The sequence below is a fragment of the Gouania willdenowi genome, chromosome 21 (assembly GCF_900634775.1).
Source record: "Gouania willdenowi chromosome 21, fGouWil2.1, whole genome shotgun sequence".
In the NCBI taxonomy this organism is placed as follows: domain Eukaryota; kingdom Metazoa; phylum Chordata; class Actinopteri; order Blenniiformes; family Gobiesocidae; genus Gouania; species Gouania willdenowi.
This window is the reverse complement of record NC_041064.1, coordinates 34,549,598-34,576,133: the sequence shown is the minus strand read 5'-3', so window position 1 is coordinate 34,576,133 and position 26,536 is coordinate 34,549,598. Positions and strand designations below refer to the sequence as shown.

Sequence of the window (26,536 nt, the reverse complement as noted above, 5' to 3'; positions counted from 1 at the left end):
AGATTAATCATCTACCATATTTTCTGGATTATATATCACGCCGTATATACTCGCATCACACAAAATGTGTTTAACCTCTCAATAAAATGCCTTACGAGCATTCTCCAGTGTGCGCTTTTCCTCTTACGTGCCTCTAACCCTAAAATAAGTGCAGCGCCCCATAAGGTGAAACATTAGATTGCACTAGAATAATGGACTTCAGCTTCAATATCTCAGGAACTACATCACATAGGAAACTGAAATGTGGTATAGTAATACAGCTCCACCTACTCTCTCAGAATATATACAATTATCTGCTATCATATCAGGTAGACATGTCAGCTCCTCAAAATTGAGAAAAAAGTGAGTGTGTTTGGGTCTGGAACATGTTTGGTCCTTCAGTAAACTACTTAGCATATGTCTCAGCTCCCTGTAATTTGACCAGCTTAGAGCTATGAAGATAGACTGTTCACATCACTAATGATTAGTCACATATATGCATTAGTTCTTGGTTGACACGCTCTTGAAGTCTTAACTTACTATTTTCATATGCCATTTCATTTAGACAGACTTTAAATGGTTTTATGAGCAACTGGAAAAAAAATTTCAATCAAGTGAGTTAATCAGTTAATAAGTAGAGAATCTTTAATCCTGAATTTGTTATTTCAATATCAGGGTATAATAAAACATAAAAACAACAAAACAACAGAAGGACAGACGGTTAAAGGGTAACAGATTTGTTTGTAATTGGGGATTTTTATCATCTTTTAGTGCATCGTGTGCTCTTTCCTCCTTTAAGTATGTGAGATTTATCTGTTGGAGGCACAACAAACCGCACTCACCTGATACGGACACAGAAATCAGCATGAAACGATCTGTTTGAGGCGGAGCACGAGGCCGACACGCACGCTGAAGCTAAGATGGAACCCTGAGGTGCTGAAGATGACAGTTTTTACACAAGCTCTGCTTCATCCATGCATTTATTTATTTTTACTCTCCACAGCCACTGGTTCAAAGCTGCTGCCATTTTACAGGACAATATAATATCTATCTCTAACATTTCTAAAGTGGACATCTGTGGATTTCTGTCTGTTCATGTTGCCGTAGTCCATTATGTCTGTCTGCCAGCTCATCATTTCTTTTTTATGAATATTAACATAATATACTGTCAATTGTTTGTTTGCTTCTCTCCAAGAAACACAGACAATAAATAAGATAAAAACTGCACAAAAATGAGCCACAAACATTCAATAAAACCAAAACAGCCATATTTTAAATGGATTTAGAACAATACCAATCAATCAACTCAGGAAGCAATAACACAGTTTTTTTAAGCAGTTAAATTATAAAGAGCAGACATCAGCATTTATAAAAGCACATTCAGACCTAAAGACTAGTGATTAGTGATGCACCAATATAGAGGTTTTCAACTAATCTGATACTTGATTTATTTAAAACTTCTAATGTTTTATATTTCTTTCAAACACTAATTTTGATGCCGGCTTTTGTGTTGATTAAAAAATCTAATATAGAAAATATTTAAATAGAAAATATTTACTACTTCCTAAATCAAAGTAAAACATTTCAAAATATTATACAATGATTAATAGTGTATATTATATACAAAATCAAATTATTAATTATCTCCAGTTCTAAATTAGAGCCATTGGCATTTTTTCTATTTTTATGTCTTCCAAAATATGTAATTTGTTTTCAAATTTAGCTTTTGGGGTTTTTTTTTTAATTCAGTTGATTTGCAAAAGGGTGTGGGTTGGAAAAACAAGAATTTAAACCAAAGTTGTAACCAAATTTAGCCAAAGATTTCATTCAAATTTGGGTTTGAAAGACAAAGAAGGAAAAAATTAATGTTGGTGGAAGCGTTTTTACTCCTCTCACCACGTTTCTACTCCTCTCACCGTGTTTTTACTCCTCTCACCACGTTTCTACTCCTCTCACCACGTTTCTACTCCTCTCACCTCACCATGTTTCTACTCCTCTCACCGCGTTTCTACTCCTCTCACCGCGTTTCTACTCCTCTCACCGCGTTCTACTCCTCTCACCGCGTTTCTACTCCTCTCACCGCGTTTCTACTCCTCTCACCATGTACCGTGTTTTTACTCCTCTCACCGTGTTTCTACTCCTCTCACCGTGTTTCTACTCCTCTCACCGTGTTTTTACTCCTCTCACCATGTTTCTACTCCTCTCCATTTGAGCCGTGTCACACTCTGAGCCTCTCCGTGGCCCATTGTGTTCATGATCATCCTGATTCTGATCCAAACATCCTCTCTTTGACACAGGAACGCAAAGAGAATAATAAACACACGTGCCAGGACTATCATTGTGTTCCTCCATGACGCAGATTAGAAATCTAACATTACACACCTCAGTGAGACACGGACATTAACAGGTCACCTGACCTCCACAGGTACGTGTTAAATGGTACAGTTGGTCCTGCTTATCTAAAGGACCTTGGAATATTAATTAGGGCTCGAGAATGTGACCAAAAAGTGGCATATGCAACCTTTTTTTCCAGTGTGTGCGAGTAAGAATTTAAACTGGTCACGTTGGTGCATGTTTTAATGCTCCCACTAACACAGGGACTGTTTTAGACATTTATTAATTTCCACTGTCTACTTTCCACTCCGTCCTCCACTGGGGGTTTCCCCCTCCCCCACCGCTCCTTCTGGGAGGCAGAATTATAACGTTATTACATTTTGAAGACGTAAAGGTCGGATAAATGCAACCTGGTCATTCAGACAGCAGTCGCATTACAAAATATCAGATACGTATCGGATTTATGTCCACATATGAAAGTGTCCTGGGTCGGATTTGAAAAAAGTCGGAAATGTACTGTTCACATTGACATGAAAAAATCAGTGTGTTCAAACCCAATGCAACTTCAGCGACTCTGGCAACTAGATTACATTCAAAATCAATGTAAATGATGCAACGTCAGGCGACCTCCCTTCAAGTGACACGACTCACGCGAATCAATCGCATGATACAAGTTTCTGGAAGTTGCGCAAAGTTTAACATTTTGAACTTTTCAAGCAACTTTGAGTGACACTGTCGCAACATCCAATCGGCAAAAAATTTCTCCCTAAGTCACTCCACTGGTTGTCACGTCAAGGCTCAAACATACTCAGGGCGGACACCCGCAAAACGGAGTCTGTTAGGCCAATTAAATGCAAAGCTCAGATTTACTTCTCCGCGTAGTTGGTGTAACACAAAACACTGCCAGGCATTATATCGACCTGCATTAAATCTAACACTGACCTGCATTTCACCACCTGGTGAAACAGAGCAGGAGAGATGAACACGACCTCAGACGAGCTACGACAGTAGCGACACCTTTAAAACACATCCCAGGAGTACAAGCGCTAAGAATCATGGGACATGTAGGATTTTAATGGAAACTACTACGCGGCGGTGCGTCCAAGTATGCTCTGAGGAAAGCGGACAGTCGGTGCGGAGTCCGTTGTGAGCGGAGTCCGACCGAGTATGTTTGAGCCTTCAACGGGGTAGATGAAGCAATGAAGTGAGCAAAAAGCACGACTATGTTCAAGAGACTCATCACGGGCAATTTAAGAAACTATAGTCGCTAAAGTTGCATTCGGTGTGAACGCACCTTTAGTCTCCTCCACCTGCACTTTCTCCTGTTCTGAAGAGCGAGATCCCTGTCACGTAGAGAAACAATGAAACACTGTGAATAAGTTCATTGAGATGCATTGATTCATAATCGAATCGCAGTCACTACAATCAAATCGTGAGGAACCTAATGGTCTCCACCCCTAATTAATTCTGGTCTTTTTTGTATGGACCAGGGGTTTGACGTGTACACGCAATACACACAAATGTAATAGAAGGGGGAAATAAGAGTTAGTTTTACAGTTCTTTGTTCATAAATTGTAATACAGATTTTTATAAAGGGAACTTTTAGATGTAGAATAGATTTCTTTTAAACTTTAAAACGTTTAAAAGTTTTTAAGTTGAAATTTGTTAATGTATTGTTGGAACAAATCTCTGTCAGCTCTGGAGTTTTATTACATCATAAGCCAAAATGTAAGGAAAACATGAATGGATTATATTAATTTGATTTCTAATGATCAATATATCTTTCCTTGTTTTATTAAAATTTTCCACATTAGATCCATGTGGACAAGAATATTTTTATTAAATGTATTTTATTTATATTTACAAAAATGTCATTAAGACACTAATAAATGGGTTAAATTCTTAGTTGCTGCAGACACACGATACAATTGAGGTGATTGTGCTGAATTTATCAGAACCAGAGCAAAGCATTAAAAAAACCAGTGAACAAGTATCATTTTCAAAATACGGTAGTAAGTTGACTTTTAATCAGATATTTCTGCTTATTTTAGGTCTTATGTATTTTGGTTGTTTTTCTCATTAATAATATCACTCTAAATAGGTTGTAAATGACTGAAAAGCTCTCATCTTAACGGGAACAATGACAAAAAATGGGTGAGACCAATTCATGCACTGGTACAACCAACTGAGGAAGTTGATAGCAAGTGGAAAAATGAGTGTAGAGCTCTGCTAATAGTAGATGTAGCTATATAATTCTAGCATTGATTCTGTCTTAAACAACCTGCCTTTTCAGCATCACAAGGGAAGGAGAAAGGAAACGACTTGGTCAGCAGGGAAAAATAAAGAGTTACTTTCAAATACTCATCAAACCACTGATTCAGAGGGTGCTACTTCCTGCTGATAAGTGCAACTTCCTGTGTGAAAGTAAACGAAACACAAAAAGAAGACATTCTAAGTTAAAAAATCTAAAACGATTGTATGAGTGATGTGCGTTTCTTAATGTTAAGCTGTTCTTCTGGCGATGATTTTAGAGTCAGTCTGACCTTCACTCTCTCTTTAACTGCTGATCATCATACCTATGGTGTCTGTTCAAAGTAAACGCTGTCTGTCAGAAAGCAAAGATTTAAAGTTCAAACTAAAGCAGCAGAGTGCTCCTCTCATCATATTTTATGTAAATACTCAAAACGATTGAGGAGGTTTTAGTTGAAATTGTATAACTATATCTCAGGTCAGGCATGGCCTTGTTTCCTGTCGGATAAATATCAACACCAACACCTGTGCTATGGGTCGGATTGTTGGTGACTCACCCAGTAACTGCACCAGTATACTGGGTCGAAAGAGTTGATCTAATCCACTATCTCTACAAATAGAATTCTTAAAAAGTCTTTCTACTTTCATAGTTTAGTCATCAGGCCTCTCAGATCTATGGACACAGGTCAGATAGTAAAGCCCAGAGTTCACAGCAAACATGGTGACGCTGCTGCTTTTAGTTGTTCTGCTTTCGAATTTTACTCTATGCCACCATGATTAAATATAAATGTGTAATATGTATGTTTGTATTCGCATACTGTATGTATAAGAATATCGGTTTTAAGATTGTATTTCTTTTTTAATTTTCAATTAATATTTTGCTCAATATTTTCATTTGTCTATTGATATTAATTTTGTGTACTTTATATATATATTATTTTTTCTCATAAATCAAAGTTTAATTGTGCATTTTGTTTCATGATTTTTATGTTTATTTATTATCCCTCATTCTAAATAGTTTGTGTTTATTGAAAGGGGTGGAACTTTTGGGCTTGGTTCCCTCCTTGTACCTTTAATGTTGTTTCTTCTTTAATGTGTTCTAAATAAATAAATGTAAATGAAAAAACTGAAAGATGCGGAACAAACTGCAAGTAGAGCTGAGGTCAGCAATGGTAACATTTTTAAATAATTGAGAAGGAGATTATTAATAATGTTATTGTGATTCTATTGTTGATTATAAACCCTTTTTCATATTCTAATGTTTTTATTGGTTTTAAACTGTTAATCATGTAAAACACATTGAAGTGCCTTGTGTATGAAACACGCCATACAAATAGAGAGGAATACTCAATGTGATTTTACTAAAACTAATCAATGCATTGATATTTGATCAAGTTGGCTCCCTTTATGTTTTTACTCACAATTAATTTTGCTTTAGTTTTAAAGTTCTTATCAACCAGAAGTGGTCAGTTAATGGACAATATGTAAAAGAGTTGAATAGGACTCATTGGATCCCTCTGAGAAGTAGGAGTGGTTAATCAGCCAATTTTCACGAATTACATCCAATTAATGAGGCCTAGATTCTATTTCAATTTGATTCTCGATCATCTGCGTCACTTCACACATTCTCGTTTTGTTTCCGTTTCATCATCTTTCCCTGTTCAGATGACTTTACAGGCTATTAAACTTCCAGATATACTGTAACGTACCAAACATGCCAAATTGGGTTAATAAAGTCCACTACTGTTATTAATTTCACATTTTACATGCTTCAGATAATTTACCAAAGTGAAATTGTTTTCCACCATCACAGAAAATCCCTACTTGTGTCACTCTGAACCACAGCTGGCTGAACTCATCCACTCTGGCCTTTTATCTGCAGACACTGGTTTAATGGCCACTGATGTTGGGGTTGTTTATTTAGCAGCAAAGCACAAAGAGCACAAAGTATTGAGCCATCAACAGTGGCAGAAATAGTTTCAGTCGATGCTCATTTAGAAGACAATGATTTTTTTAAAGAAGTAAAAGGCCAGGGACGAGCTGATGGTCCATGAGGGAGACCAACACTGACTTCTATCGTCTTAATGGAGGTAAAGATAGAGTTTCACGTTTTAAAAAAAACTCATTTTCATTAAAGTCCGTGTAAAACAGAAATAAATGTTTGTGTGTTTTGAGTTTGTCACGCCACAGAAACATGTCATTGACCACTTAGCCAAATTTGAAAGATGAAAAAAATCACTAAGTTAGAGAGATTAGTAAGGATGTCCCAATCCGATCACGTGATCGGAAATCGTGATTTTCAATATGACTGAGGTCGCTCAAAAGGGGCGGTACATCATGGAGCACAGCTCTGCACTAATTGGACAATGACATAGAGAGCAGCTCAAACTGTCTAGAACTGTCACAGCCCTGTAACACTGTGGAAGAATATGATAGAAAAAAAAATCACTCCTTTTTCCTCTTTGGTGGGGCGTCGCCCTGATCGCCCTTATGAAGAAACCGCCCATGACGTTTACCTTCTGCAATTTGCGGAAAAAGGCGGTCATTTATATTTCTTTATAAAACATCCCATGATGAGTACAAGGACTGATGTTCAAACACCTCAAAAAAAAAAAAAAAAAAATTTTGTCCTGATGGTCTATGTTAAAATAAAGAAGGAAATGACCTCAGAGTCTAAAATGTTTGGCGATGACATTTTCTTCCTGGATTCAACACAGCAATCATTGCATAGTGCAGGTTTACACAGCGGCTGCTTCTCCTTATTACAGGACAGTGTGCTATTCCTTGTGAATGGCAATAATGAAAGCAACACATGGGAGCGCGTATAGACAAAGACGGAGTGAGAGTAAATGTTCTCGCTCCTCTGCATGGCTGCTTTTCAGACTCCACGAGACGATATGAGGTAATTATGGTGCAGAGCGATTGTGAAAAGGAGGGCACGGAGAGGCCTGGCTCAGTGTCTCCAGAGAGCGTGACCAGAGAGCTCCATCTGCATTCTGCACATGCTCCGTCCGTCTGGACCGCTGCTCCCTCAATGAAAGCCAACACTTGAAAGGTAGTGAACCACACACTGAACTAGTCACACACACACAAGCACACATACTTAAATTTCCTTCCTTTTATTTCACCGTGTCACTACTGAGCTGAATATCATGTTTTATCTAAAAAGTGTGCAATGACACCAGCCCTTTTTAGCTCATTTTAGAAGGATCAGCTTTTAACTTTAACACAGAGTCCATGTTCATTTAACACCTTAACTCCGTAACTGTTAAAAACAGTCAAACACTTTAGATAAAGTCAGACATTAACTCATTCACTGCCAGCCATTTTCAGAGCAGCCAACCCCATCTTGCCAGGCATTTTAGATATTTTCACTGACCTTCAAGACCCACCGATTATTGTGTGTTATGACTATATAAACATAGAAACCACCAAAAGAAAAGAAAAAGAAATTTTATGAGGAAAAATGATTTTTTTTGATGGCTTTTGATGGCAAAATAATATTTTTTTTCTGCAACCAACAGCTCTGTTAGGGGAGTTAGCATCCTTAGCATGCTTGTCGGAGGCTTTTTTAGGTGGAACACCTGTCTGCTTCCTTGATACTCCTACTCCACCATGATCACCATTATTTCCTCCAACACTCTTACTATGAGAACCACCGCTAACCAAAACCTGTTCAAGTGTAAGTTGCCTCTATTTTTCCTTATCTGATTTTTCGTATATTTCACCATTCTCTCTCGATCTTCTCCTGGAATATGGATAAGTAGGAAGTAGCCGCGGTTTCTACTTCTACTACCTGTAATCGGGCGTCCAAAAAGCACTGTTGCCACCTGCTGACTCAATAAAATATTGTCTACAAGTAAGATCTTTACATGGAAGTTGCGTAAGGCTTTACTGCACCCGTTCCCACTGAAAAACATAATCTATAGATGTCATTGGGAGTCAACGTTACCAAACCAAATGATGTCTATAGACATCACTGGCCGTCAATGAATTAATCTGGGCTGGATCCTGCCGGAGCAGTTATCGTATATGGTGAATTGGCCCAAGTCAGATTCCGTAGATTTGACTTGAAAAGCAAACATTCGACTTTTATCACGATATTGTGTTAAGAGTTTATTTTCAAAATCGTGACTTTAATCTCCTCTTTTCGACTTCATTCTTGACATTTAGACTTTATTCTTGATTTGCCCAAAATGTATTTCTCCATCAAAATTGGCCATAATCCGCTTCCGTAATGACATCACGGGTGGTCAAGGTTTTTCTATTCTTAAACAGACTTTCTCAAGAGCTGCTTCAGGAGTTAGTAGGGTCTAAAGCGACCCTCTAGGACCAGGTTTGGACACACCTGCGTTAGTTAAGTCTACTTTGATCAAACTGATCCACTCTCATTTTTCTCATTTTAGGGCAGCGCGGTGATGCAGTGGCAGGTTACGACATCTGTGACTCTGGATACGAGTGTGAGTGGTTGTTTGTCTGTGTGTTTGTCCTGTGATGGACTGGCGCCCTGTAGAGGTTGTACCCTCACCTAGAGTCTTTAAAGTGCTGGATATACGCACCAGCAGACACCCATGACCCTGAACAGGAACAAGCGATGAATTAATTCATAGGATTTGTTTTTAAAGTCAGAATTTGTTGAAAGACTATTTGGCCAAAAAAAACATCTTAGTTGGATAATCTCCACACTGCTGAGTCACTAGCATTTAAAAGGATAAATCTCACCTCTCTGATCTTGTCGCGTTTCTCCTTGACGTCGGGATCGGCCGGCTCCCCGTCGCTGACGCCCACCACCTTGGGCATGGGGACGGGGGGCAGCGGTTTGGGTCCCACGTCTTTCTTTTTCAGGTCCTCGATCACTTTACTTTTCTCCGTCTGGATCTCAGCCTGCAGCTCCTCACGAGACTTTCTCAGCTTCTCCTTGGCCTCCTGCAGCGCTCGCTCATGGTCTGCTCGGATCTTGTCTCTCAGGCTCTCCTCCTCCTCCCTGAATGAAGGAAAGAGAACTTTTAATTCTCTGTGCACTGCAGGGACGACCAATAATTAGTAGGACACAGTAGAAGAGGAAAACAGAGAATGACTAATGTGTTTATCTTTTCTGTTGCACTACTCTATCATTTCTGGCAGTGAACTGTCAGCATTTCTAAAACAATAGTTTTACAGTAGTTGTTGCACATTTTAAAAAGTTACAACTTTTAGGTTGTGTTTTTCTTTTGGCTTTAATATTTACATGAAATATCATTTCTCTACTGAGAAGTACGTTTTAACCTAAGGGGTGAGGGTTATTCAGTTATTCATCACCAAAAATATAAAACCTTTTGGCTTTTTTTTATTCCGCATCTTAATGATTTACAAAATTCATCCATCTTGTTTTTTAATTGTGTTTTATCCATTCATGGGGCTGAGATTTGTAAATAAAACATCAGTTTGTTTGTAATTTTAAATAAAGTTTGAGGGAAAAAAAAGAGCAATGTTGGATGTGTGGAAGTAAACAAAGGGGTCCTATGCTGTGATTTTAATCCCCACCACACTGTGTTTCAACCAAACTTTTTTTTTTTTTTTTTAAATCTGTATTGTTGTAATAATACCTAATTTGTAACAATCGGTAACAAAGATTTTAAAAATCCTTTCGTTTTACTTAAAAAAAATTGGCCGCAATGACCACCGTTTACTGTAGACGTCATTCCATACATTGCAGTCATGACGCATTGATTTTCATGTGGTTGAGCTCATGCTTGATGCCGTCATCAACCAACATGGGGAAAGTCCCTACCTCATCACCATGGAGTAACTTTTCTATCAGGCGTCATTGAGAATTCCAGCCAAAAACAATATCGGGAGCTTTAACTCGTTTTGTGTGAGCGTCACTGACGCTGCACAGTGCTTAGCTAGCTCCAGCTACCAACATCCCATGTTGGCATCAATCAGCCCTATTTTACCCTGCCCACAAGTTACAAGTAGGTGTGAAAAATCGAACTTCAAAGTACTCACTTTGGGGTCAAAGGAAATGGACCTGTGCAGTGTGAAGTAGGGACTGTCAATGTAAACACGCTACAGGAGAAAGTGTTCAAAAAACAAACGCGTTACTAGAGCCTTCGGTTTTCCACATCAAAATTTCATCGTCTTTCCCTCATCAGATGTCAATACAGGCTATTAAACCTCCTGAAATTGTGCCAAACATGCTTGATACGACTAATTTTTATACACAGCAGAAATATATTGAAGCAAGCACATGATAACGCAAGATTTTGTGCGAGAATTGACATCTAGACGTTTGCTAAACTTCCTCAAAATATGGTATAACTGCGTGATATTGTCCCAAAACATGAGGGTTTAGTCCATGTTATATAGCCATCTCCATTCACAGGAGGTGAGGGCCGTTATATTACGTCATATTTGGTGTGAGAAATGACGGTTCTGTTTCTCTGATCACCCATTAATGAAAAATTCAGTTGAAATGCGCAATATTTAAAATATAATATGCACATAACCCTATATTCAGAGTCAGATTGACATTTTAGCTTGATTATGCAATATTGCCATTTCCATATTTTCCACAATCACAGAAATTCAGAGGCCCTACTTTACTAAACATCCCTCACATGTCGTCCATTTGCCTGCTCTGCTATGAATATCGATGTGAAGCCGCAGAAAACCAAAATAAAAACAGTGAAAACAACTAAAATATTAATGAAGCATCTCAGAGTGTCAGAGTTTAACATGCACTTTCTGCAGCACCGTGACAAATGTAGTGTCTCTGTGCACATGAACGAGGCTTCAAACGCTCTGCACCAACACGGATAATTGGACAGCTCGTGTGTGTTATCCATGTAACCATGACATATGTGTAACATGCATCATTTAGTGTGTAAGACCTAATGTCACATGTTGGAATGACGTGAGCACCACTAAGTCATCTCATATCCAGACATAAACAATGTAGTTTAAAGGATGTCTGTGATGTCTACTAAATACATTTTATTTTATGTATTATCAACAAACAAGATGAGCACATTAATTCAAAAAAACATTTGAAAGTATTTTCTTGGGGCAGAACTGTTGTCAAAATAAAAAATAAAATAAATCCAACTCGTTTCTTTTTCTCTATATATTTAAAATCAGGCCTCACATGAATGCTTTGGCTATTTTTACACCAGAAAACGAGGGATTGATAAATGGACGAATGTGTCCAATTCCTGTTCAAAGTCTCATGCTGTGTCATGGGTCGAGTAGTGATCATGTTATTCTGTGACTGAAAATGAATGCAGAGCTTCATTCTGAAGTGTGTTTTTAATGTGTTGTGATGAACAAGTGGTTCAAATTATTATGACTGCATTCAAGTGTGAAAAATCACTGTTACACAGATGGGTTTAGCTGACGGTGTATTAGCTGAACTGGTGATCAGTTTACCTGGTGACACACCGTGGCAGAAGCATTTACAATCACACCACTTTGCGTGTTTCCGTGCAAAACTGTGAGGGTGATTGTCGTAATTAAAATGTTTCACAAATGTTTTGGAACCAAATCACATATTTACTGTTAAACGGGTGGCTGAGGGTTAGCAGTGTAGCTAATCGTAACCCGCCCAACGTAATCTTGCATGATTTTTATCGTAAACCTCCCATTTTCAAAAGTGATCTGAAGCATTTGAATATTGAATCATAAACAGTTGTTGACTTCATGTTTGGTGCAATTTCAGGAAGTTTAATAGCCAGGGAAGTCATCTAAACAGGGAAAGACAATGAAACGGAAATTAAACGGAAATCTGTAACGTGATAAAACGGATTTTGGGATATTTTGGAGAGAAACTCGAAGGCCTTACACACGTTATCAGAACTGACGTGGGCCGTGTTGTAAATGTCATACTAACGTACTACTCACACTAAGTATGACATCAAAATTGGTATGCATTCAAATTAAATAGTAGGGATGCACGGTTTTGCCAAAAAACCTAATTGTGTCTTTTCTGACAGATATTGCAATTTCGATTCGATTTACGATTTTTAAAAATGTTTTATACTTTTAAATGCATATTTTTTCAGAAAATATTAGTTTTTAACTCCTGTGAGGAAACAACATAAATACTAATAAATAAAAATCCCATAATTAAACAAAAATCTATGTAAAAAATAAAGTAAGATACAATTAAAAGGTAGATTTAAGTTGTACTGTGAGGAAACAAAATAAATACTAATAAAAAAAGAAAACTATAATAAAAAAAAATGTATGTCAAAAACAAAAATGTAATTTAAAATAATGAGTAAGATACAATTAAGAGGTACATATAAGTTTTAGTGACATGAATTATTCTGACTGCTCCTTTTTAATTATTCATGTCCAGATATATGAGAACAGCATTAATGTCACCTAATTCCCCCTCAGGGATCAATGGTTTACTGAATCTGATCAGGTTTATTGATTAAGTTTTGATCAACTTAATTTAAATTAACATAATTTAAATTATCCTGATGACATCATTTCAGACTGTCATATTAAACAACAATAAATGTGCAAAGACATCACGTGTAGGAAGTGTTTTTTCACCACTCGGGGTCAGCATCAGAAGTTATCATTAATCTACCATGTTTCAGACTCTACACTCCCAGGTATCGGTGGTCTAGTCCAGTGTTTCCCCTGGTTGGGAAACACTGTTATCACTGTTAATAAAAAATATTCTCAGTCATTTCACAAAGTCCGTCAATAAAATGGTACGTGTGCGCAATGACTTGTTTTTAAAGTTTAAATGCCGGAAGTGTACTCTCATCCGACGCTAATGGCCATGCTAACGGCAGTTCGGCATTGACAAGATCGCTGCTTCCAGCTGTGCATCCAAAACGTGTCCTTTTTGCTTTAGCTGGTGTTGAACACAGAACCTCCTCACGGACATTTAGGAGGATTTAGAGACTCCTAAGTGTTGCAGAGCTAAAGATATCTCCGAATGTGTAACGCTGCACTACCGTGTCACGTACTTTGGCAAATCGGTAATGGAGAAAACAAATAAAGGAGTTCGTTTTCAGTTTTCCATTTTCTGTATCGAAGCAAAAGAGCTTGAATTTGAAAAACAAGGCGTTTTCCGTTTTTTTAATTTTGGTTTTGGAAACAAATATCAAAAAATGAGTGTTTTTTTCATTTTTCATGTTTTTGTTACATAATGAAAAACGAATGATACACGGATTAAAAAGAACACAAATTGGTGTTTTGTTTAATAAGTCTCAGTGACTACAAGAATAAGTTAAGGCATACAAAAAATAAAGCTTCTGTTGATAAATAAAATTACCAAAATAAAAGCTGAGGCTGGCTGCCTTTTTCTCTCTCATAAGGTGCCCATCTGAAAATACACAACAATGAAACTGGTGTTTTATTTTTAAAATAATTTATTATTTTCCACCATCTCTAGTATATGCATTTAATTAGAATTATTAACAGTAGTTGACTTCATTAAACTTATTTAGGAGAAATTAAGGAATTTTAAATTCATCTAAATAGAGAAACAGAAACAAAACGGAAATACATGACGTGACGGAAATCTAAATGAAATCTACATGGATATGTTCTCCACAAACATCCATGGAAATGGTTTTCACTCATACACTGTAGTTTAAAAAGCTAGACCAAAGTTTTTGGCTGTTTCTCAAGATCTAATCACGTTCTGAATGCTAATGTTGGACAAGCTACTGTGCACACATCAACAATGTCAGACTCCATTATCGCTGAATAGACTCGCGTGGGCCAAAGCAACTATACACACAGGAGGGGGCAAACTTTTATTCCCACATCCACTCATTATTCCCAGCTTTTAATCAAGTAACTAAAGGCAGAGGCTGTGATGAATCAGCACTTTGAGTTATTTGTGACAGTTGATCAAGAAAGGAGCACTTTTTAGAGTCAATCTAAGAGAAGATTTTTATCTGTTGTACAACGTCAACAGGCAATTTCAAGTAATTTAAACATTGCATTATTTTTGTACTAGATAGAGTCAAGTTGAAAACACAAATCAGAAGAATAAAAAAAGCCAACTGTACCATCTGTAAAACACTATAACCAGATGGCACAAAGCCAAACAAGCATGCAAAAGGGGGCACTTGGGCCAAAAAAGTTTGAGAACAACTGACGAACCATACTAATGCTGCGTTCACACTGAACGCATCTGCCACACAAAACGTACCACAGGTTCTGCAGGCTCAAAAAATGTCCTCATTCGCTTCATATGCGCCTTTGAAGCGAAGCCCCGCCCACCAGCGACAGATCCAACTTGGTGAGTTTCACTGCCTGCTGAAGCGAGGAGCTGCACTCTTTTTTCTCCTCTCACAAACATAAACCACCAGTGAAAAAAGCCGGTGTGATTAGCGGCTAATGCTATCCTAGCTCAGTGCTACAGAGAGAACTTTTACCTGCTACTTCCACCTCTTTGCTGATTCTCCTCCACACCTGATCCTTCCTAGTCTGGTCCTGGTTATAACGGCTGTGTCCTACAGCTCCAGGTGGTCACATACAGCTTCTACTCCATGGTTGAATGGGTGAACAGACCGGTGTCCGTGTTGACGGCCTGACGTCAACGTCAACAAAGACTATGATTGGCTTTCGTCATGCGAAACAGTCGCAGGAGTTCAATATTTTCAACTCTTGCGAATATGACCAAAAATCAGGAGTGCGCTCGCACGACCAACGCTCTTGACGCGCGAATCAGAAAGCACCGCCGCACAGGAAATATTTCGCATCTGGGAGGCATTCATTGAGGCATCTGGTTGTACAAACATTTTGTGACGCATCCGATGTGAACGCAGCATTAGACACAAAGATCAAAGCAAACAGTCAATTATTTTGCCAAACTTGGGGACAAAATGGTGACAAACAAGCCAACACTCCTCAGCTTTAAAGCGATGCCATATCTTACTGAATCCATATATGTCTCAAAATCTTCCTAAGACATTCAAAAATCCAATGAATCCCAGCATTTAGTTCCACAGTAAAACTGCTGGGAAAAAAAAAAAAAAAAAAAAAAATATATATATATATATATATATATATATATATATAAAGCAGCTCCGCCCTGATTTCTTCTTACTTTTTTATCTCTGTGAGGCTGAACCGTGTCATTAAAAATAGTATATTTTACATTACTGCTGTAAATTCATGATAAAATCAGGCCGGCGGCCGCTTTCTGAGTCACATCACTCGAGCTCCAAAAAATAACTATTTTTAAAACAACAACAAATTATTTCAAATACATTTTGTACAGTCACTGTGTTTTATGGCACTTAAAATATTTGTATTTTATGTACATTATATTCAGAATTGTATTTTTTCAAATAAATTTTTGAAAACTAATTAAAACTTTGGACCACTAGGGGAGTGCAATGTAGTATCTAAATAAACAGGTGACCGACTATTGACTGTGTCGCAGGTGCAAGGCAAACAAAAGATGTTTACAATGAGACAAAAATTAATTACACAGCTTTGTGAGGGAATTAAAATATATTTTCCGTGTTTTAAAACCTAGCGCTAGCTACATTACCAACGGGAGTTAATCACAAGAAAAGAGGAACACTAGCAGATGCATAACACCAACTCTGATTTTTTTTTAATCAGATATGTTCAAGTGTTTGTCTTCACCAATTTTTTTTATTTATTCATGTATTCACAACATTTCAACTCACCCGTACATTAGTCATGTGACTTAACGCGATGCTCTTATTTGTCTGAAATGGTCTTACACCATCGCAAACATACTGGATGAGTGTGAAATATGAAATTGTTTGGATGTGACCAGAAATGCTGCAGACTTGATCCGGGTACTAGGGTTGGGCATCCTTTGAATATGAACGATTTCCATTGCTCATTTCGATTCCTAACGATTCCTGATTCAGATTCTTTTAAAAGACAGGGTCAAAAAGGTATATATATACTGTATATATATATATATATATATACACACACATGTTTTTAAATTATCTGACAAGATAAGACAAAGATAGTCTGAACCGCTCCATGAATTTTAATTCTATGAATATTTTTATTAACTGTACTATGAATTTCTCACAGGGATGTCTTCAACTAGTACTGTATATAAATATCAAATCTATGAACTTGAATATAAATATCATACATTTTCTTTTCACATAAGCTTTATTTTTGAAAACCTCAATGAAACATATTTCCACACATCCTGAGTGTGTGATGCTGCAGGTACTTAGGCCCCGTCCGCACGGAGACAAAACGAAAACCCTTTCCCCTAAAATGGGTAATTATCTGTGCATCCACAGGAAAAGGTGGAAAACGCTGTAGTGAACATACCAGGCCTCTATGTGGCGCTGTAACGCTGCCACAGAAATACACCAAAACAGGGAAGAAGACACCGAGTGAAAGGCAGCATCTATTTGCGAGCATGTATGATTTAGTAGAGGATGTTTTTTTTATTTTTTATTTGGTCATAAAGAAAAACCACCAGATGGTTTCTAAGGCTGTGCTGCAGTTCCTGCATGACACTGGAATGTACGGGAGGATCTTGTCGTTAGGGATGTCCCAATAAAACTTTTTCAATTCCGATATGATATTGCAGCCTTGTGTATCGGCCAATACCGATATTGAACCGATACGATATCAACACGAATCATACATACTTATATGACTTATTTTGTAGTGTGGAATGTTAGAAAAGGCTTGATCATGTGATGTCACTCAAACAGAGAACAATAGTCAGCAACTGTAGGTATGAGAAAAACTCACCCATTTATAATTAACCAATTGGTCACATACATTTTAACCTTCAACATAAGAGCTGCATAATTCTACCATTGAATAAAATAAATAAAAAATCAATTCTAAGACCAGCACCAACGTTAAGGTGCAATACCACCACCTACTTTGTTGGAGTGTGAACCACAATCACCTATGGATAAAAGTGCTGGAGCGGAAAATTTTCTTAGTGATTTTAGATGCAGTCCGATAAAATCTGATATTAGTTTTCTGGCTGATATCGGACCGATATCCGATATCAATATCGGATCGGGACACCTCTACTAGTTGTTACAATAAAGACCAGTAGAGGGCAGTAATACACCTTGTGGCATCCACACTGCTGTAAATACAGAGGAGGAGGAGGAAGAAGACGACGATGACAAGGAAGACGAAGATACCCGAGGATGCTCATAAAACTCGTGTTACAAAAAAACAGGAAAAACAAAAGAAAAAAGGAAAAGATTGAGACATGACAGGAGATTTGCTTGGGTAGAGCTGCAACTTTGTTGCCATGGTTGCCGTTGCCATTGTTGTTGTTGTTGGGGGTCACGCACGCGGGTTAAGAGAGAGGTGGCCCTACATATGCTGTCCGCACGGCGCCCAAGCGGGCTGCGTTCACAGACTTTCTCACTCTAGGACCTGTTTCAGTTATCGTAAACGGCTTCCGTGTGGACGCAAGGCGTAAACGGTAAAAAACTTGACATTTTAGACTACAAACCGTCTCTGTGTGGACAGGGCCTAAAATATGCTACTGTGCTCCCACTGATGTGCTCACCTGGTGCACAATATCAAACATACAATAAGGAACAAATTGTACAACCCAGTCCAGATTAGCAGCAGGTAAAAAAAGGATGAAATCAGAAACAGTGCCGTGGTTCATGGTTGCGTGGTAATGCAAACACTTCTGGTGGATTCTTCTTCTTAGAATAGAAATTTAAAAAATGGAATGATTCCGTGAGAATCGGAAAGTTAGTCCCGGGTTGGGGACCAATCGATGCTTGATGGCCAACCCTATCCGGGAACAACCACAGACTGTACGGGGATGGATTTTTATTTATTTTTTGTCCCAATCCACTCTGTGTTTAGCGTGTTTTACAGTTAAACAGAAACACTGTAACCCTTTAACTGCAGGTAGCATGTTATACCATGTTCATTTGTTCACACTGTAGTGCTGCATTAGGAGGAATTTTCTGTGGGTGGATTTTTGTGAGCTCCCACTGTCACTTGTCCTGCTTTATTTCCTGACCCACTTGGCTCTGAGGAAACTGCTGTATAAAGAAGCGCGTACATCAATTTGATTACACACCTCTGTGTACGCTGTGATCTCAAAGACAGCCTCACCTATAACTACAACACTGACTGGTTTTCTCCTCCCAAATGGTTTTTTTTCCTGTCTGCTCTCCTCCTCCTCCTCCTCCCCTTTTCTTCTATATTATCTCCCCGCATGCGATTCCACCCACTTGTCAAATCTGGTGTTTACTAATGAGTGTTCAGCCACTTTGCTGCGGTGAAGGCGTATTGGCCTGAATACAAAGCAAACTATAGGAAGCTTGTCTCCCACACGGTACAGATGTCCTTGTTCTCCATCCTCACACGTGCATCAACACAGGATGTTGTGCACATCCTCAGTGTATGTTATAAATAAGTGGCTTTTCAATAGAGACCAATTCACAATTACATTGTGCTTTGAATGAGAGACCTTTTTGAGTGTGACTGTTCTAAGCTCCTAAAGAGGACAGAAACCATGAGACAATAAAAAAATATATACAGCAAAAGGAGTTTTTTTGTTTGTTTGTTTTTTTTAAGTTGAGAATGTTCATTTGGAATTTATCCGGCTGATAACGGAGAAGGAAAAAGAATCCCACCAAACTGATATATAATACATAGTCCGTGTACCCTTCGTTCTTTGGTTATTCCGTTTTAAAACCAAATCAATATAACAAATAAACAGTGTGGTTATTTTGTTTTACTCTTTTTAAAACCAAAACAGAAATACAGAAAAACCAGATAAGCAGCGTTTTTCTCTTTTGTTTTTTTTCAAACTTGTTCTATTTGAGTGACGGGGAAATTAGAGCGAGAACTGAAGACCACTGCACCTGGTTTCCCTCCCCAGGTCCTGGACCAGGTCTCCTCACACAATAGGAGGATTTATTTCAGCAGTTTTCTGGTCCTGATCATGTTTTCATTCAGTCTGAGGATGTTTTAGCTCGTATAAAGCTGCTCACGTTAATGTTTTGCTTCGCGGTGTTACGATCCAAATAGTATCAAAATAAAGTGATGACTGACTATCAACTGTGAGGCTGGTGTGAGGAACAATAGATGTTAGAATTTCTACGATTTGAAACTTTTGCAAAAACAATTACAGCTTTTTCGAGGGCAGTAAAATGTTTATTTTGCACTTGTAAATACTGCTAACAGCAGCCGTCAACACACGCCAAAGTTGATCACAAGAAACGAGGAGCACCAGTAGAATCATTACACCACCTCTGATTCCACATATCATGTGCATCCATTTTTTGGTTTTGATTTATTTAAGTATTAATAACTTTTCAATTCACTAGTAATGTGACTTATGCGTTGCTTCTTTTTATGTCCGAACCAGGAGCAAAAATCCGCCCAGTCACCAGTTTATCTGGATACTATATGGACCATAACACTGCTCGGTGAAGTTGCCAGATATTCACAGATTAAGACTTCCAGCATCAATAATTCTTTAAAGAAACATCATTGAAACACAAATGACGCCTCTGTCATCAGTGTGAGGTGGACAATATGATGCGAGATCATTTTTATCAAACGGAGCAGAATAAAAGTCCATCTGTGGGTCGTTCTGTGTGGTGAGATTAAAACATGAAGCTCTCGTCCTAGTTTTCCTTAAATATCCAAATAGCACACAAACAGAACCAGATTTATTTTAAAACAAACAACAAAAAAAAAAAACACTGCTTGTTTGCTTTTTGGTTTTTCCATTTTCGGTTTTAAATTAATAAAACAAAAAAAAAAAAACAATCCGTTTATTCTATTTATTTAATTTATTTATGAAACAAAATAACCAAAGAACAAAGGGTACACAAATTATAGTTTAATAATTTAATTTATAAGTTAAATGTATAAATGCACAAATGTTAACCAAATAATTTGTTGATGCATATTTGACTTGGAGCTGTTTAAAATGTTATTATGAGAGCTGTAATAAAGGACATTAATGAAACTGTAAAGAAAAATTCTCATCAGGTCAACGTATTACTTTTGTCTTATCAGGCCGGAAAACCCCCAAAACAATCATATAATAATAGTAATTATGTCAAATTTGTCATTATAAACATTTAGAACACGTCACATGTTTTCAGAGATCTTGTACAATAAGAAAACATGTACTTTAAGTATTTTTAGAGCTAAAGTTGAATTTTTATAGATCAGGAGACTATTGAAAATATCTGGAATGGGTAGAGAGTTGAAGCGTGCAGCAAAGAGTCGCCATAGGATGGATTACCAAGTTTCTCGATAATTCAGGAAAAAAATATTAGCGTGAAAACCGGAAAAAATTTGTCAGAAAAACAGAAAAAAATTACTCTGAAAAACAGAAGAAAAAAAATTGTCCGAAAAACAGAAAAAAATTGCCCAAAAACAAAACAAAAAAATCAATTATTCAGAAAAAAATATTTTTTTTCTTTCTAGTGAATGCGATATGCTTTCGTAGCTTATGAACAAAAACTGTTCTAAGAAATTCTCTACTCACCACACTAAGAAATCGATCTAAACAAATGAACTGTGGTGCACTTAAAGCAAACTGAACACACAACTCAAACCGCTTAACAAACCCTCGTCAACAACAGAAAACGCCTTCCTCAGAATTCATTTATGTACATAAAGCACTGAGCTACACTTACAACCTGCTTCCTTTATTGAAAACCACACACTGTGCACAGAAATGAAGCACCAACACTCACACACACGGGCCTGACATCTAGAATCACACTAAATATGATAAATACGCCTTCTTTGATGCAGGCCTGAGCCTTAAACATGACCTGCTGGGCTGTGATGTTGATTTACGGCCTTAAAGAACCAAAAATCAGAGCCAACGCGCTGCAACGCTAACAATAACTGGCAAGGCAATAAGTGGGAATGCTTACATGTGGTCAAAGCACTAAAATCCATTACGAGTGGGATGCAGTGTGGAAAGGTTGAGCCTCTACAATTCCCTCTACGATGGGGTGAGATTCAGGATTATATTACACATTAGAAAGTATTCTCATCACAACGTCCAGGCAAAGAAGAACATGACACCCTAATCTTATTAGCATTGGTATTTACAATAAGAGGGGGGGGTCATTTTCTTTAAACACATCACCATAAGATGACAGGAGACCTCATATTATATCAATCTCACAGTTTAGTCCCGCCCACATCAGGTAACTGCTATTACAGCAGAAATTAATCTTTAGAAATGATGATAAAATAAAAGCTATTCAAGCGGTAAGAATGCCACACACATGCATAACACACAAACATAAATATGTAAACGTGCATACATACTAAGAATGTTGGCAAGTCGATAAACAGTATTATATTCGACTGCCATGGCATTAGTCCTCCTTTTTAGTGACAAAATAAACAGCAGCATGAGTTTTAAATACATTTAAGAAAAATATATACAGTACATGACATTTAACACAAGTTCAGATGAACTGCGACAGGGCCTGGAGATAGTTTCCACGCCAAATAGCACGTACCACGTTCCAGAGAATTCAGTCAAATGACTTGGTTCCACCGAGTTAAAAAAAGGTCTCAGAGGCTCTTGACATGCGCTCATATAACATCCATGTCAAATTACAGCCAGATTCCACGAACATTAACGAAGGAATAGTCATTTGAAATATGGGCCCCATTTACATATTGTATGTGCCAATGATTTGGTACCACCAACCTACGTAATATTTCACTTGCAAATAATAATAATTTTTGTTTTTTTTCCTTTTGGGGCCTGCCCCCCCCCCCCGGGCCCCAAATCAAAAATAAAGCTCTGAGCGTCGATGCGTACACATCCATAGATCATACCTACCAAATTTCAGCCCAATCCGTTCACAAATAACAGAGGAGTAGAAATTTTAACTAGAGTACACAAGAAGAAGAACAAAAGTAGAAAGTAAAACCCATACATGATTAAGACTCATGACAGAGTGAAACATTTCAACATAAGTCTATTTCTATACATTTTGATGATTATGGCCAATGAATAGGGATGTAATGATTAATCGTAAGGCAGTTAAAAACTGATTCATAGGTATTACGGTTGATATCGATTTTCTAAAAATTGAATCGCAGTACTTTTTTTAACCAGCAGAGTGTAGGCGGCGGGCTGAGTCTGCTAATACTTTCTTTCTGGCCGCCTTCTACTCTTAAATATGTTAATAAATGATTCATTACCCCTTTAGCACCGAAAGAATATCTGTAATATTACTTGAATATCTGTAAAAGTCACGTTTTTCTATTAGCTCTGTCTGCTAGCATAGCTTCTCTTCTTCACTGCAAGATATCTGCATGCCAACCGACCACTGTGTTACCAGCGCCCTCTGCTGGTCCAAACAAATATGACGTAAATCATTGCAATCACGGTTAAGGCACAAAATACATTTTCAGTTGCACTTTTAAAAAGAAAAATAACTGTTATGCAGTTTTGCATTGTTTATTATCGAACCAGAATTTAAATTAATAGGCTTCATTTTCATTTGTATTATTCCTTTATTTATTTCATTCAAGATTTATTTTTAGTTTTTTTAGTTTATCAAGGAATTATTTTGACAATGAAAAATAAAAGGAAAATAGTATGGTATTTTCTAGTTTTTTTCCCAAAAAAAAATTTGTCTACAGTCCCATTTTGTAAAATAAATCGTGAGAGAATCGTATCGTGAACCCAGTATCGTGAATCGAATCGTATCGGGAGTTGAGTGAATCGTTACATCCCTACCAATGAAAATTCAAAATTCAGGGTATGTTCACACCGCAGGTCAATTCCAATTTTTTTTGCCCACATATGACATGTGTCAGATTTTGTCAATGAACAGTAGTATCACGATTTTTACAAATCCAAGGCCAGGCCACTTCTGTATGTGGATATCTGATACATATCTTCTATTCTATAATGCAACTGCTTTCTGAATGGCCAGTTGGCATTCTATCTGACCTTTATCAGAATCAGAAATGTTTTAATGGCCAAGTACAGTTTTTAGGACAGTACAAAAAACAAAGAAAACAAAGAACAAAGAAACAACCCAGCAACAATAATAATAATAATAATAAATATAAAGGATGAGGGATAAATAAAGGATAGATAGAGAATAAAGGATAAATAGGATAAATAGGATAAATATAAATATATATATAAATATATATATATATAAATATATATATATATAAATATATATATATAAATATATATATATAGTGGGTGGGTTCAGTGGGTGACTGGGGGTGTGTTCATGTGGATGGTGGCAGAAGGAAAGAAGCTGTTTTTGTGTCTGGAGGTTCTGGTCCTGATGGACCGAGGGGAGAGATTGAAACAGTTTATGACCGGGTTGGGAGGGGTCGGCCACAATCTTTCCTGCACGCCTCAGAATCCTGGAGGCAGGGCAGATTGCAGCCGATGATCTTCTCTGCTGAGTGGATGATACGCTGCAGTCTGGCCTTGTCCTTGGCCGTAGCTGCAGCGTACCAGATGGTGATGGAGGAGCAGAGGATGGACTGGATGATGGAGCTGTAGAAGTTCACCATCATCTTTGTTGGCAGACTGAACTTCTTCAGCTTCCATCAAAATGCGATAACGTCATAATTCTGCGTCCCAGAAGGAGCGGCGGGGGAGGGGGAAAAGTAGACTTGTGCATGTGGGTCACTTCAGGGTCGCATTCTGGATGGATGGATTATGTGGGCAAAGGAGAAGTGTTCACAAACACAGATTTAACACATTAATGACCAATATTCGAGAGAAATTGGCGTTTTGTGTACACAGAAAAAGTTTCAGATCTTTTGAATTGAAATGTTTACATTTTTGTTCAGTAAATGAAGTATACTCATTGTGTATTGTATTATTTTGGTCTTGTATGTTGCTAAATATTAATAATAACTCAAAACACATTCTTTCCTTTGTTTCTGATGGTAAGAGTTGTAGTTTTCTGAGCATGCAGAGGGGAATCCAAAGTGTTGTTCTCATTTTAATATAATTTGAATCTTAAAATAGGGTGTGGAGGGGTCGGGTGCTCTTAGGTGTAACAATGAAAAGTGCATACTTTTTTACTGTATCTATACACAGAGATTGGTACATTTCAAAATGTTTTTGTGTACATTTTTTTCCCGGACTTATGTGTTAAACATATCCTGCGCCACTTTCAACGCAAAAATAACCTCCCATTCATAATCTTGTGCTACTCATGGTTAAACCATATGATCAGATTGTATTTTCCTCATGAGCGTCGAACATTTGCGGGGTGTGACCCTGGATTTCCACTGGATGCAAATCTGCACCGAAACTGCTCCGCTGCGTAACGTCAGCGCAATCTGCAGTCCAGCAATCCCCACCGCCTCCGTTTGTTGCTCATCTGTTGCAGTAAGCAGAGGGCAGCTAGGACTCAGGTGATCGCGCTAATTCACGTGTAATCGCACGATACATACAGTATGCCTGATTCAACCACGGATAAATAAAATATTTACATGTGAAATACGATTTAAAAATTGTTCTGATCAGGCCAAACATGGCATCAACGGAAAGGTCTGGTCCCCCTGAATCTGAATATGTGGTTTTCGGGTAGAGTCCAAATTGCGCTAGAGCCAAAATGCACTATTTTATTGCAGAAAAAAAGTGTTAATTTTTTTGAAAATGTGGTATCAGCGGACAGGTTTTATTCCTGAGTCAGAATATGTGCTTTGTTTTTGGATAGAGTCTGAAATGGGCCTGTAGGAGGTCTCAGAAGGTGGGCATTTTCCGGCTTCAACACATAGTATTTTATTTTGAAAATAATCCAGATATTTTATTCTGTGTCTATGTACTACTTCCTGTCTCGCACGGGCTTATTTTTGTTATCTTGCTGCAGCACAGCTCCAGCAAAAATAGAAGTGCTGTGTGTTTGCTGCAGAGGGCAGCAGCATGACTCAGCAGTTACGGTGCTGTGCTGGAGCTGATTACCATGCGGTGGAAATTAACCCATTGACTTTAATGGAAACCTATCAGCTGCGTTGCTGTTTCACAGCATTTACACATCCAGTGGAAATCCAGGGTGACAGAGAATATAATCACTCGTACATTCTGCGGTCAGGACCCCATAGCGGCTGAACACAACGGTGTAAAAAACAATAGCTGCCCGTTTAGATGCCTGAAAAAAACCACCGGAACACAAATGAAACATAGGAAATGTATAATAATCGCAAAAAAAATTAAATAAATAAACAACACAAATACATTATGGCTGATTAATGTTTCTGTCAATCCAGTCCTTGTATTTTTTCAGCGTAACGGGCACAATAAATTGACCAATAGGATCAAATGATGTGGCCAGTTTAATATGCTAGTTACAGATAGCATTTTGGGTTCATTATTTTTGAATGTTGGACCAAAGCATTTCATGTAATTTAAATAAAGTTAGCCTGAATAAAAAGTGTGAAAGTGGAAGTAAAATCTTTTTTTTTTTTTTTTACACTTCATTGGGGAGATCTTGCCGTCACCAAGGTGGAGGTCAGTGATCTTGGGCTTGAAAAGGTTGGAGACCACTGATCTAAAGCGTGTTTTTAATGTGTTGGTTCAGATTAATATGACTGCAGTCAAAGGTGAAAAGGCTCTGGTACAAAAACAGGGTTAGCTGATGGTGTATTAGCTGAACTGGTGATCAGTTTAACTGGTGACATATCGTGGCAGATGCATTTCCAGTCACACGGCTGTGCTGGATTTTGTGCAAAATGTTAGAAGGATTTGCCGGTTAGTGGTAATTAAAGTTTGACAAATAATGTGTTTAGTCCATAATCACACATTTAAATGGGATTTTTCCTGTAAATAACCAGTAAAGTCATCTAAACAGGGAAAGATAATGAAATGCAAAAGTGTGACGTGACGTAGAAATAGGTAAAGCCTGAAACGGAATTTGGGCAATTTTGAAAGTGAAAATCAGAGGTCTTACATGAAAAGATTGATCGTTTTGATGAATATTTACATGAAACATGGGTACAAGCATTGTAAAAAGATGCACTACAA

At 37.7% G+C, this 26,536-nt stretch overlaps 1 protein-coding gene across 1 annotated transcript in view; it reads right to left on the bottom strand.

Annotated features, from left to right (window-relative positions):
- man1a2 (mannosidase, alpha, class 1A, member 2) overlaps window positions 1–26,536 on the bottom strand; it is a 96,175-nt gene that overhangs the window by 49,540 nt on the left and 20,099 nt on the right. The window contains exon 3 of the mRNA XM_028436267.1: window positions 9,286–9,547. Coding sequence (XP_028292068.1) covers window positions 9,286–9,547 — 262 coding nt within the window. The remainder of the gene's footprint in view (window positions 1–9,285; window positions 9,548–26,536) is intronic.